At 45.2% G+C, this 15,024-nt stretch overlaps 1 protein-coding gene across 4 annotated transcripts in view; it reads left to right on the top strand.

Annotated features, from left to right (window-relative positions):
* The window catches only part of FEZ1 (fasciculation and elongation protein zeta 1), a 55,298-nt gene that overhangs the window by 28,173 nt on the left and 12,101 nt on the right, over positions 1-15,024 (top strand). For 2 of the 4 annotated variants that reach the window (XM_079955179.1, XM_079955180.1), the window contains exons 4-6: positions 5,183-5,269; positions 10,380-10,548; positions 12,938-12,961. In XM_079955179.1, the coding sequence (XP_079811305.1) occupies positions 5,183-5,269; positions 10,380-10,548; positions 12,938-12,961 (280 nt within the window). The remainder of the gene's footprint in view (positions 1-5,182; positions 5,270-10,379; positions 10,549-12,937; positions 12,962-15,024) is intronic. The other 2 variants (XM_079955181.1, XM_079955182.1) reach the window with 2 other exon arrangements.

The raw sequence follows: 15,024 nt of genomic DNA, 5'->3' as shown, positions 1-15,024 counted from the left end.
TCCAATAGGAACCTGACATAGTGAGCCTCTGATTTTCCTGGGAAAGGTACCAGCAAGGGTAATATCAGTTCAGCCCTGGCTTACTCGTATTTCGCACAGTGCAGCAAAATATGTTTTATAGAATCGATGTTTTGAGCACTCGACCTGCTGGGAGGAAAGTTGGGATAGAAATATAATAAAAGATATTAAATAGATAAAAGCTTTGTGCAGTTTTCACACAATGCCATTCTTGTCTAAATGCTGTCCAGCATTTAAATGCTGCCCAATATTATTTTTCAATTGTCTAGAGCTGTTGTTGTTTTCACACTGCAAATGATACACAATTGATGATGGCCCCCCTTCCTCACATTTACATTGCTTTTCCTTTGCACTGAAATAACAGAGTTTTTTTGATGGAAGACGGCCTGCAGTGGAATGGAAACAGTGCAATGAATACAGGGCAGAATGGAAAACGGTTCCTTCTTGTATCCCTACCGATGAATAACATACACAGAGACACTGGCAGAAACAGTAAATCTGGATAAAATGGGGGAAAATAGGGGCGACATTTTGATGTTGTGTGCGTGCTGCGAAAAACGTGCCTGCATAAAGAGCACTGAGTACACAACAAAGCACCCGTAATGAAGTGTTCCTAAGGAAAAAAAGGTGGGCAGCCAGGATCCTACCCAACTGCCTGCTAAGAAGTCAGTTTGCCCCCAGAGCTGCCCTATGAGTACAAATGTGCATTTGGCCCTTATTTTTTAAATTACGTTCAAAACACTGTGTCATTCGTGCTTGGTGCAATTTAATCTGTTTTAAACCCATTAGGCTACCTGTATTTTATGTCCTGGCTGCTCTGCAATTCTTCCTTGACCTCTTAGGCTCCCGTCACTTAACGTTCCTGACTGCAAGTGTGCTGTAGGGGAGATGGCTGGAATATTTTTGCAGGCCTTTAGAAGTGGGTGGGGCTCCCTTTTTTTGGCCTGAGGGCCAGATTCCTTGGTGGGCAGGAGCTGGCTCTAAGCTTGTGGGACCTTTTGTCAAAACACTGGTTCCCCTCTTATGTGGGCCCAGGTAAGCTTGCTTGATGCATGCAAGAGCTTGGCAATTGATGGGAATCGGTAAGAGGATATATTAATTATGTGTGTGTGGGTTAACAGCAAAGGAAAAAAGTCTGAATTCAAAAGCATGGGGCCTGTACCCAGAGAGCCCCAGTAGCAGAGTTTAAATGCTATTGTAAAGCAGTTTAGTGAAACATAGGAATAGTTTATTAAACCTTATTTCATTCTGCTGTGTGAAGCAGCTGACTCCCTTTTACCCTCCTGCAATGAAATAGACTATACAGTGAAGTCAGTTGAAAAATGCTTTACTTACTTATCTGAGGCCACAGACCTGCATTGTCCTATGCAGCAGCAATTGGAAATGCAGCTAAAAATATTCTTAGTAGAAATATGGAAATATAGATTCAGACATGTGTCTGAAGCCAGAAGCCATGTTGAGTCACATCCGCCTCCATTGCTTACAGCATGGAGAAGGAGGGTAAGGGAAGGGAAGGAAGAAATACACCACTTCCTCCCTCACTGGGGGTGAGGAAGCGTGATCTAACTCTGTGGTCCTTAACCCCTTCATATACTAACTAGCAAAATCATGCAGAGTTATGTTTGAACCCTAAACGTCCCACAGCAACCAGCACTGGGTGGCTGGGATTCGCCATGTTAACTTACTACCATGCCTTGACGTGATGTTATATTACAGAAATTAATATGGTGGCTGAGGGTGTCTAGAGCAGTTGTTCGCACAGCAGTGGGCCCTGCCAGCACATCACACCCACCCACACCCACACCCACACACCCACACACACACCAGCAATTGCCCATGGAGGCTTTGTGTTGGGTCTGCAAGCAAAGCAGGTGCATGTCAAGTATTGTGGCCTCTGCGCAGGGGGTATATTTGTAAGAATTAGTAGTGACTTCCGGAAAGTGGATCGCAAGGCTCTCGCCTGCCTTGTTCCACAAGCTCTGCAGCAGCTCTAGTGGGTGTTATGCAATCTCAGCTTCAGGAAGCGGGTGATGCGAGTGGCGTCAGCCAGTGCAGCAATTCAGTCAAATAAACTGCTGGAGCCAGTGAAACAGTGAGGCCAGAAAGTATTGATCGCCTTCCTAAATAAGAATCAAACAGGAAGGGAGGACTTCCTGCCTTTTTGGAATGGCCCTTATAAGCTGAAGGCTGAGTGTGAATCGCTAGGGAACCAGAACTGGTCCCTTCAGAGAAAATCTCTGGCTACAGCCTTCCTTTAGCATGAGTGTTGTTTTTAAATTTCCTGTAAAGTAATTCAATTCTGAAGAGGCTGGCTTTAAGTAATCAAATCAGAATGGCCCTTCTAATGCAGCTCCCTGTTTTTACAGTGGCCAGCCAGCAGGACCCAAGAACAAGACCCCTCTCCCCCCTTGTATTTCCCAGCAACTGGTATTCAAAAGCATCACTGCCTTCTACTGTGGAGGCAGGGCACAGCTACCTTGGCTTCTAGCCATTGATAACCTTATTCTCCATGAGCTTCTGGTTCCAGTTGTTGTTTTACGCTTCACAATGCCCCTGATGTAGGGGCCACTTTATGGGAAATGAGAATGGCAGCTAGACAAATAGGAAGAGCCCTGGTGAATCAGACTAAAAACTCATTTGATAAGACATTCTGTGGCTGGGTCAGATACCTATCAGAAGACCACAAGGAGGTCATTATCGTTATAATGGTAGGGGTCAGGGCCATATTTAGGTTCGATGAGGCTCTAAGCTACTGAAGGTAATGGGGCCCTTTATATGTCCAGCTGTCCTTTGTCAACAACAAATTGTTGCTGTTTTTTGGGTTGAATAAATGCTATATGGTGATTTATGGACCTAATAGGTATCTGAAGCCATTTGCACATAACAAAATATGTATTTTATCAAATTAATTGCTGAACTGAAATACAATTAAGAAGAAGTATATTAACAGTGAAATAATGGTTAAGCTCTAACTTTAAATGATCAGAGGCCCATTACTTACATCATAGGAGCCCACAAAACACTGTATGTAGGTTTTGTTTTATTTGTTTTGTATCTTATATTTTGGAAATGTATATGCAGTTTTTTCCCCTTTACATTTTTGGGGGGCCCCCAAGAGAGTGGGGCCCTAAGCGATAGCTTGTTTAGCTTATACATAAATCCGGCAGTGGTAGGGGTCCAGCACCAGAAGTTGGCCAATGGCTCAGATCTGAAAAGAAACATTCTCCCTCTTTGCACCGATTCATAGAATCATAGAATATTAGACTTGGAAGGGACCCTGAGGGTCATCTAGTCCAACCCCTGCAAGTCAGGAATCTCACCTAAAGCATCCATGACAGGCGGCCACCTGTATTTGGAGCCAATCAGAGTGAAAGGAGGTGAGTCGGTCATTGAGGATTGGCTCCTAGAGAAGGCGAGAAGGAAGAACATAAATGAGTTGTTGCTTTGTATGCTCCAGAGTTAATAATTTAGGCACACTGAAAACACAAGGTGCTTCCATTTCAGGAGAACGGTGCGCACCTAAAAAAGTAGATCTAGCTGAAAGGTGATCTGCATTGATTGGTGCAACGCATCCCTAATTATTGTTACTGTATAATTAGATTATTGTCTAGTCTTAGAAGGCCCTCAATAAACACATGAGACGTAACCGGCTGTGTTCTTAGATAAATAAGGTATACTATTAATTGTATCGGGGACGTGGGTGGCACTGTGTGTTAAACCACAGAGCCTAGGACTTGCTGATCAGAAGGTCGGCGGTTTGAATCCCCGCGACGGGGTGAGCTCCCGTTGCTCGGTCCCTGCTCCTGCCAACCTAGCAGTTCGAAAGCACGTCAAAGTGCAAGTAGATAAATAGGTACTGCTCCAGTGGGAAGGTAAATGGCGTTTCCGTGTGCTGCTCTGGTTCGCCAGAAGCGGCTTAGTCATGCTGGCCACATGACCTGGAAGCTGTACATCGGCTCCCTCAGCCAATAAAGCGAGATGAGCGCCACAACCCCAGAGTTGGTCACAACTGGACCTAATGGTCAGGGGTCCCTTTACCTTTACCTTTATTCATTATATCAAATTGTAAATTTCAACAGAAGTAACTCATAAAGTTCAACAAACGAACAAAGCAGAAGACCCAGTGGATCAGATAATTCTCTAGTCAGTTCATGCATAAGGTCCATCTGTGTAATGGTGTCTGTTCCACCTTTCTGTTCATAATGTCCAAACAATCCACATGAAAGATTTTTACAGTTCCACAAAGTCCTATCACAGAGTCTAGACAAGGATTTCTGGAATATTGGCGTTGTTTCACCATCCTGGGCTTCATCAGTAGTTAAAGCACATGTGTGATATTACAAGACAGTGGATCTTATGGCATAGTAGTAGCTGTGGACCACTTTATGAGTTACTTCTGTTGAAATTTACAATTTGATACAATGAATAGTATACCTTATTTATCTAAGAACCCAGCCGGTTATGTCTCATGTGTTTATTGAGGATGCTTTACGTGACCATAGGTTTGTTGTTGTAATCTTAGAAGGTTGCATAATCTTAGGAGCAGACCTGGCTGTGGCTATTGTGAAGGGACCCTTCACTTGTGAATTTGCCAGTACACTCCTGGCTGTGTGAAGAAGACACAGCCAAATAAAATTTAATGGTGGAGGGAGAACAGAATTGGTGGTGTCCTGGCTGGGTCTCCCTGGGCTCTGGAAGCTGCCCGAAAATGCCAAGTGGTAGTGCTGAGCCACACCTGAGCCACACTTCATATTGATGCTTCTTGCCAGATATTTCACTGCTATTGCCTGCCGGGTGTCATTATCTCCTCTCTAGGCTTCTCCTCTGAGCTCTTGTTTTAGTGAACGATCCCTCTTTTCCTCCAACACTTTCCCCTCCCAGATATCTGGGGGAGACGAGGAAACGAAACAAGTACGCATGTTGCATGGAGGGGGATCTTGGGGGATTTTAATGAAACATGGCAGACCCTTTTGAACTGCTTCTTAGAACTTTGGTTTTCTATTTTTTAAAAAAACAAAAAAAGCAGAGAGAATACCTGCCCGGTCCATTTAGGAAAGATTAGCCTAAGGACCAAAATAAAAATAGAAATAGAATAAACCTAAATGGGGACCACCCATACCTGCTACTGAATCAGCATGCGGCTTGGGTTTTCTTCCCCCTTCAGATCCACGAGAAGGAAGAGGAAGAGCTTAACGAGAAGAGTGAAAATGACTCTGGTATTAACGAGGAGCCTCTACTCACAGCAGATCAGGTACACAATCTTCCCTTGGCCTTTCCTGTGTAAAAGATGGGAAATTCTAAGGCACCTTCTGCCACCCGCTCGGCAAACGTGCTCAGCCTTTTCCGAAGAGCGGTATTTGCCCGTTAGGCAACCCGCTTTCTTTCCAGGCTCAGCAAATCTGCCTTGAGAAGTTGCTCACAACGGTGGCTGGAGAGCAGGTGGAGATTTATGGGCATCTTGAATGCTTTCAGATGTCAGCTTTGCCATGCATCCCCCTACATTGGCTGCAGAGCAAACAGAAAACATGTACAGGGTTGTCACTACACGGCTAACCTGTTGTCCCCAGACTATCTAACAGCTGTCCAAGATTTCAGAATGAAACAAACTCCTGTGTTGCAAAGAGAACGTCAGCAATGTCTAGGCAACACAATGACCATATACATACCCAATAGACAATCTTTATAGAATTCCTTCAAACTATATCAAATACAAAGACAAGCTGTGAAGCTTTGTGTATTCAGCAAATATGATGTCCAACACTGAACAGTGATTCCGGATATTGACTACTGTTTCGTGGAATTCTTCATCAGCATGGTGGGAGGATGTAGCATTGCTTCATAAACTGAAAATAAAATTTTACAGATGATGACCTGCATTCACATACCACTTTACAAAAATTATAAACCATAATACATACATACATACTATAATAAGATGGGTGTCACAGCTTGTCTTTCATCGTACACAGTCTGGTAAAGGTAAAGGTACCCCTGCCCATACGGGCCAGTCTTGACAGACTCTGGGGTTGTGCGCCCATCTCACTTAAGAGGCCAGGGGCCAGCGCTGTCCGGAGACACTTCCGGGTCACGTGGCCAGCGTGACATCGCTGCTCTGGCGAGCCAGAGCCGCACACGGAAACGCCGTTTACCTTCCCGCTGGTAAGCGGTCCCTATTTATCTACTTGCACCCGGAGGTGCTTTCGAACTGCTAGGTTGGCAGGCGCTGGGACCGAGCAGCGGGAGCGCACCCCGCCGCAGGGATTCGAACCGCCGACCTTTCGATCGGCAAGCCCTAGGCGCTGAGGCTTTAACCCACAGCGCCACCTGCGTCCCTAGACACAGTCTGGTACCTCACTTCATTTAAAGATTTTGAGAGACTTTGAGACTAAAGATTTCATTTTGTACTTGTTATGGTTTTAAGGAATTCTATAAAGATTGTCTATTGCGTATGTACATGGCCATCGTGTTGCCTAGACATTGCTGACAAGATTTCAGAATGGCATCTCTTCATGGAGGTGATGGGAATTAAACCTGAGACCACCTGCATGCAAAACAAACCTTCTGTATGTGGCGTGAGAGGGCATTGTCTTTGCCTCAGGCAGCAAAATGTTTTGGGTTATCCCTAGGAGCCCCCAAAGCAGGCAATGGAACATTTTTTAAAAACAAAACAAAAAGGGAAATTCCACCCTGCAATTCTTCCCAGGAAGCACTGGCTCCTAAAGCTGAGAATCCTCCCTGCTCAAACTGGTCAGTGGTTTTCAACACCATCCCTTTCTCTCATCCCTCACCCACCACAGTTTTTGGAGGAAAAATTCCTCCTAAAAATCTTTAGATCTCCTTCTGCCTGTGGCCTTGTGGGGACTGGAATATGGAGAATGAGAGAGAGCATGCGTGAATTAGTATGTGGGTAGAAACAGCCTCAGCCGCCTGTTGACGCAACATTGCTATAGGATAAAAGGACCATCTGAACAGCTTCTAAAAATAAACACAGACCTGATTGTAGTGTAACGCTGTGTTGTGGGGTATATTTTGCCTGGGCATAAATGTGACAATTGAAGTAAATGCACAAAAAATGGCTTCTGTCTTTTTTGGGGAATGCATGAATGACACAATCACTGCCTCTTTCACCAGCTAACTGAGAAGCTTATGAGGGGTGTGCCATCACCCCTCAGGAGTAGAGCACATCCTTTGTGTGCAAAAGGTCCCGGGTTCAAACCACGGCGTTTTGAGGTAGGGCTTGGAGAGACCTCTCTCTGACACCCTGGCTAGCCACTGCCAGTTACTGTAAACCAGGGATGGAGAGCCTGGGGTTATCCAGATGTGGCTGAACTACAACTCCCATCAGTTTTGACTATTGGCCATGAAGTCTGGGCCATGTAGCCACATCTGGAGGACCACAGATCAGCACATTTTTAAAAAAGAAGTTTAATCAGTTACCGATCTTTGCTATTCTTCTAGCTTCCAAGTTCTGTCTTGGGAAGCCTCTAAATGCTTTCAGCATGCGGAGTTGAAGATCCTTGAAGCAGCAGGAGATGGCTCTCTCTGTCTGAGACCCCAGAATATCACAGCCAGCTAGAGCTGGCAATACTAGATTAGATAGACAAATAGTTTAATCTCATATAAGGCAGCATCCTTTATAGCTAACAAACCTCTAAGAGGGGGTGGGGAAGACACTTTAGAGTCATGGGGTACTGCACAATGTGGTCTGATAGATTTTTTATTTACCAAATTTCTATATCACCCTTCATTCACCCACCCATCACAGGGTGGTTTACAATATAAAGGCACAAAAATACACAGCATAGTAAGATTTAGAGTTGGTGCTCATGCTAGCTGTTAAATTTCACACCGTCTTTTCCCCACAGAATCCATATACTGTGGTTCAGTGGGATTCTTGCTTTTGTCTCTCGGGTTTGAGGAGTGAGTCGGTCATTAATATTGGGAGCTTATCCCATACTGAGAGGCTTTCAGCTGCACCTGAGAATTTCTGTTCGTTACCATGGCAATGATACTCCATTTATTGAGCGGCTGCAATGACCCACTGTTCCAAGCCGTGTTTTCTGCAAGGAATGCAGGAGACTTATATACTTTTGAAAGATGGCGGCCTTGATAAGAAAAAAGAAAAAAGAAAAACAAGTGATCGATGGAGGAGAGCTTTGTTTCTTTCCCATGGAAGGCATTCCAACTCTTAAATTTGTTTTAGGAAGGGCAATGCTGTTAACAGTGTCAAAATATTTGAAGAAGAAGGGCCGTGGAGCATTTCCCCCTAAAGCCTGGTTGTAATCCCTGTTGGATTGCTATTGGATCAACCTTGGGATCCAGCCACCAGACACGTAGATGTCAAGAGACATCCCACAGGAACGATTAGGAAGTGCATTGGGAATTGGCAGGTGGCCAAGTAATGGCCGCTAACTGGAAATCTTCCAAACCATTTGATAGATAGCAATGGCGTAGTAATATTTGGGAGAGACTATGCCTAACAACAATCATAAAAGAAGGAAGAAGAGCAAGCAGCCAATACAGTCTGCATTATACATTTCAAGCACTATGATACCGCTTTAAAGAGGCATGGCTTCCCACAAGGAATCCTGGGAAGTGTAGATTGTTAAGGGCACTGAGAGTTGTTAGGAGACCCCCATGTTCCCAGAGCTGCAATTCTCAGAGTGGTGTAACACTCAATCCCTCTTCCCAGAGAAGCAGAAAGATGAACACAATAACAACCCCATGAGTGGGTAATGAATTTTGTGCAAATTGTTATCTCATCATGTCAAAGCATGGTTCTTGTTTTAAAATATTGGCAGCACGGTGCTCATCAAGGATGTTGCATACTATATTTCCTAAAGTGTATCGGGATGACTTGTATCTAGCTCGTCTCTGTAAGGATTTGTGGTCTGGAGGGAAGCTGGAGTGGAAAGGTCAACAAAGAGTAGCTCAGACAAAGGATCCAGGCTAGAAGAGGGCCTGGTGTAGAATCCTATTGGTCCCTTGTGTCACCTGATTCCTCTTGACTCAGTAGCTGCAATACCACCTTCTGGCCGTGTGAAATGGTGCCACTGCAGCACACCAGAGGGCAGCCTATCAGCAAGCGGCTTCAAGGATGGGGGTAGGGCTGATGGAGTTGTTGTCCAGCCACATCTGGAGACAACCTAGTTGGCAAAGGCTGATGTGGAGTACTAGGTTCCTCCATGGCTCAGTACCCAAATATTCCTTGTAGTTGTGGCAATCACACAGGGCCCCCGGACGTTTGACGGTCTATTGACCCTGTGCCACCACTGCGATTTCTTTCTTCGCTGCCACCAACCCGTTTCTCCTCACGGGTCCAGAGTCCAGACAGTTGTTAACATTAACAAATAATCAAGTTTATTTATAGGCATGAACAAGCTTATGGTTTCAGTTAATTTTTCTTAGCAGTTTCTTAATCCTAGTTCCGTAACTGTTCTATGTGTTCCTAACAACTTCAAACTGATTATCCCAACTAACTATCTGACTCCACCTAATAATTCCTCTCACCACACAACTCGACCAACCCACAGACTAAACCTTCCTCTTCCTTCTTCAACTCCCAACTCTCAACTGACTTTCGCACAACACTGACTTTCACTCTAACTACTCCTATCAGTTTCTACTGGCCAAGCAGATCACACTCATTTTTAACCCTTTCCTTATGACCCACCTAGGAGGCAAACACCACAGTAGTCTTCTCCTTAATAGTGACTTTGTGGCTTTTAGAATTGTGTACTATGCCTTAACACATCTGGGTTATTTTGAGACGACTGGATTGTCCCTAAGCATGTCCATGATTCCCAGATTCTCGTGGGCACGTTCTCGCTTTCCCCCCATGGTTCTCCCTCCATTTTATCATCACAACATGTGAGGTAGGGCATGTTATGTTGAGAGATAGTGACTGAAGCTGAGCCAAAGACGATTTTTTTTTTTAAAAGGTATTTTCAGTCTCTTAGATTGTAAATTTATAAAGTGTAAAAGACCTTGAGTGTTTTGAGCAGGAAGGTGGCATACAAGTGTAGCAAATAAATGTGTTTGGACTTGGTTGTCATTTATTGCATCTGTGTGTGTTCACGCTGTAGCCTAGATGATTCAGCTTTCATCAATGGTATTTAAAGTGCCTTGATAAAAATAATAATGAATGGTCCCTATAAGGTACATTTGCCTAAACTACCCAACAGGTACACTGAAGAAAATGTATTCTTGCCGAGAAATTTAAACATCAGCTAACATTCCATTTTGTCTTGGAAGAAAATAAATAAAACACAGCATTTTCATAATAAAATTTAATGTCTTTTCTTTCTTTCTTTCTGCACTGAAGCCAAACATAATTCTTAAGCAGTTCGTTCTTTTTGCAGGTGATTGAAGAAATCGAGGAGATGATGGAGAATTCACCAGACCCTGAAGAGGAAGAAGATATTTTGGAGGAAGACGATGGTGGAGAGAACAGCAGCCAGGCCGACTCTGTCCTTCTGCAAGAGATGCAGGCGCTGACACAGACCCTGAACAACAACTGGTCCTATGAAGGTGAGGGCATTTGGGCCTGGGCTATAAGGTCCAGGGAGGAAGATCTGCTGCTTTCTTAGGGACAAACTACACAGCACATTAGCTTCTAATCTGTACCTTTAAGTCTAGGGTTTCTTTACACAAATCCCGACCTTTAACACTTTACCCACAACAATGGTCCCAATCTGGATGCTGCCCCCACCTGGAATTTGCAGGGGGGGGCGGGCGGGAGAATCTCTCACCCATATGATACACCATAAAGCATTCTTTACCCACTTTAAATAGTTATGGCTTCCTTCAGTGAATACTGGGAACTGCAGTTAAGGGTGCTGACCTTACAGATCTGCAACTCCCAGCACCCTTAACAAACTACAGTTTCTATGATTCTTAACGTGGTAAAAGAGTACTTTCAACTTATGTTGCATCTACAGGAAGTCTGATCATAGATCCCCAACATCAGGTCTCCTTTGACCTTACTGTAAGATTGCCTCCAAGTCTCCACTGGTGTTCCACTGGCAGCACAGACCTTTGAAGTGGAACATAGGAAACTTCCCTGTTGGTAGACCTGTAGTTTGTCTGGTTCCATATTTCTGTGCTGGCAGCAGCCCTCTGGGGTTTCAGGCAGGAGACATTCCCATCCCTACCTAGCGATGCCAGGGATCAAACCTGGGAGCTCCTGAAGGTGAAGTAGATGCTGTCTAAAGCTGAGCTGTAACTGTCTTCCCATTGAGTGACAGTGGGGCCTGGTGCAGCCAGAGCCAATGATAGGTAAATTAAAGGTAAAGGGACCCCTGACCATTAGGTCCAGTCGTGGCCGACTCTGGGGTTGCTGCGCTCATCTTACTTTATTGGCTGAGGGAGCCGGCGTACAGCTTCCGGGTCATGTGGCCAGCATGACTAAGCCGCTTCTGGTGAACCAGAGCAGCGCACGGAAACACTGTTTACCTTCCCGCCGGAGTGATACCTATTTATCTACTTGCACTTTGACATGCTTTTGAACTGCTAGATTGGCAGGAGCAGGGACTCAGCAACGGGAGTTCACCCCGTTGCGGGGATTCGAACCACCGACCTTCTGACTGGCAAGTCCTAGGCTCTGTGATTTAACCCACAGCGCCACCCGCGTCCCTCCAATGATAGGTAGAGCCAATGACAGGTAGAGCCAACTAATTCTGGTTTTGCCTCCACCTCCCTTCGTCCCAAGTTCTTCAAGGGCAACAAGGAGGAGGAAGCTGCAAACCAATGCCACGTCCCAACTGTTTGGAGGGGCAGTGTCTCCATCTCCCCAATGGACTAGCCTTTACTGCAATGAGCAACACTCAATAATGCATTCCACTTATTTGGATGCTGATTCTTTTCCCCTGTTCTCTGCAAAGTGTTGCGGTGTCCTCATGACAGCTCTGTTCTTGTGGAATATAGCAGGACTGCATACAAGTGATGATGCGTTTCTTTTTATCATCAGTATGCAGATGACACCCAGCTCTACCTCTCTTTTAAATCAGAACCAGTGAAGGCAGTGAAGGTCCTGTGTGAGTGCATGGAGGCAGTTAGAGGATGGATGGCGGCCAACAGATTGAGGTTGAATCCTGACAAGACAGAAGTATTGTTTTGGGGGGATAAGGGGCAGGCAGGTATGGAGGACTCCCTGGTCCTGAATGGGGTAACTGTGCCTCTGAAGAACCAGGTGCGCAGCCTGGGAGTCATTTTGGACTCGCAGCTGTCCATGGAGGCACAGGATAATTCTGTGTCCAGGGCAGCTGTCTACCAGCTCCATCTGGTACGCAGGCTGAGACCCTACCTGCCCACAGACTGTCTTGCCAGAGTGGTGCATGCTCTGGTTATCTCCCGCTTAGACAGAATGCAGCAGCTAGACTGGTGACTGGGAGTGGCCGCTGGGACCATATGACACTGGTCCTGAAAGACCTACATTGGCTCCCAGTATATTTCCAAGCACAATTCAAAGTGTTGTTGCTGACCTTTAAAGCCCTAAATGGCCTTGGTCCTGTATACCTGGAGTGTTTCCATCCCCATCGTTCAGCCTGAACACTTAGATCCAGTGCTGAAGGCCTTCTGGCAGTTCCCTGATTGTGAGAAGTGAGGTTACAGGGAACCAGGCAGAGGGCCTTCTCAGTAGTGGTGCCCGCCCTGTGGAACGCCCTCCCATCGGATGTCAAGGAAATAAGCAGCTATCCTATTTTTTAAAAGACATCAGAAGGCAGCCCTGTTTAGGGAAGTTTTTAATATTTAATGTTGTATTGTTTTTAACACTTGATTGGGAGCTGCCCAGAGTGGCTGGGGAAACTCAGCCTGATGGGCGGGGTATAAATATTAATTATTATTATCATTATTATTTAGCATGAGCTCAAAATGTCCAGTTTATGCTATGCTTTAACACTGGTTTATTTATTTGTAGGCTACCCCATCTTTAGAGCCTGGGGTGAGTTACAGCTTTTCAAAACAAGCAATAAAGCAAACGAAAATGGGCACAAAATGCCCTGCCGAGTACATAAAACCATATGCCAAAGCACCCAAGCTTAACCCTGGATGCTAAAAGCCCAGCTAATTAAAAACGACGAACAAGAAAATGCATTGCAATGATTCTGAAATAGGTCTGGCCTTGGATTGCTTTGCCCTTTGAGGGAGGCAAGCACGTGTTTTTAAAGCAGTGTTTCCCAACCTTGTGCCTCCAGCTGTTTTTGGACTACAATTCCCATCATTCCTTGCCACTGGTCTTGCTAGTCAGGGATGATGGGAGTTGTAGTTCAAAAACAGCTGGAGGCACAAGGTTGGGAAACACTGTTTTAAAGGATGTGCAGTAGGTTTGTGGAAGGGAGCCTAGCCACCCACTCATCTCCCGGGATACATATGCACATTTTTAAACATTGGGGGTCATGCTTTTCCAAAACATGCTCCTTTCCCTTTTGACATGTAGGTGGTTTGAGTGGGTACATTGCATGTGCATGCTCCTCCAAACACACAACATAATTTCCAGATCTGGGCAGATATGGTACCTGTTTTCTGTAGCATTGGGCAACAGTGGCGCCCTGGACCTGTTGTTCAGGGCTTTGTAAATTAATATAAGGTTTGCTGAAGGACAAGAAATCTTTAGGGGGGGAACCGTCATGGGGGGAACCCCCGAAACAGTCCAACGTGGCCTAAGCATGTTCAGTGGGCATGGAATGTGGATTGACTGATAGGGTGGAGTGGAGACAGAAAACCAGGTGGGAGGGGAAATGGAATGGAGTCTCTGGAAGAGGGCATGGCTGGCTGGCTCCCTTCAGCACTGAACAAGAGCACTCTGCACACCTGGCAATGTTTTGTTGCAGGCACATGTTTTATTCTAAGTACGGTAAAACCAGCTTCCGAATACCACCCTGCAATGTATAATGGATTGGTTCAAGTCATCTATTCCAAAAGCTTTTAAGCAACTAAAAAAGGAACCTCCAGTTTATCTTGCCACATGTTTTGGGGTTGCTGTTTTATTATTGAAAAAAGAGCATTTTAAAAAAGTAAGGTAAAGGTAAAGGTAAAGGTACCCCTGCCCGTACGGGCCAGTCTTGACAGACTCTGGGGTTGTGCGCCCATCTCACTTAAGAGGCCAGGGGCCAGCGCTGTCCGGAGACACTTCCGGGTCACGTGGCCAGCGTGACATCGCTGCTCTGGCCAGAGCCAGAGCCAGAGCCAGAGCCGCAGTTGTTGTTACAAAAGTAAGTTGTTACAAAAACTCCAGGTGGCAAGCACTGTGTTGCTTTTCCGCTTGGTTGGGAGAGAATGCCTCTTAGAGGATGATGTCGCCCTACTACAACAAATGTGGTCAACAGTATCAAAAGCCACTGAGAGTTTGAGGCGAATGAGCAGGATCATGCTCCCTTATCTCTCAAATGTAATCAACACGGGCAGCCAAGGCAATTTCAGTGCCATGACCAGGCCAGAACGAATTGAAATAATCAGTTTCCTCCAGGCACGCTTAAAGCTGGACTGCTACCACCTTCTCATGCACCTTGCCTGAAAAGGGGGTATTCACCATTGGGCAATACTTCTGGGTCCAGGGAGGTTTTCTTAAGGAGGGGGTGGACCATTGCCTCCTTCAAGGCAGACAGCACACACCTCTTCTCCAGTGAAGCATTGGTCATTCTCTGAAGCAACTGATTAAAATTTTCTTTAATTAGGTTGCAGCCCTGCTTCTGCAGCCCTAAAATGCAAAATAACAAGGGCTGCATTAATTAGTTAGTTCAACACTGGACATGTCCACTTAGGAGTAAGTCCCAGTGTGTTAAATGGGTAAAGGATTGCAGCCTTAGAAGGACTAGTTAATTTTTTGATTGAACAGTCGATTAAATTATTTTTTAAAAATTATGTCTTTAAACTGTAGGTGATGCCTCTTCTCAAATGTTGCCTGCTGTGTATGCTTTCCCCCCATCAGAAGTATTCTTTTTTCCATATTCACATATTTATTAATATCCATTAATTTACTAAAATTCCTAGAACGAGACTGCAATC

The sequence above is a fragment of the Podarcis cretensis genome (genome assembly GCF_951804945.1).
Source record: "Podarcis cretensis genome assembly, chromosome: 15".
Taxonomy (NCBI): domain Eukaryota; kingdom Metazoa; phylum Chordata; class Lepidosauria; order Squamata; family Lacertidae; genus Podarcis; species Podarcis cretensis.
Note: the sequence above shows the minus strand (reverse complement) of the source record. Positions and strands in the feature narration are given on the sequence as shown.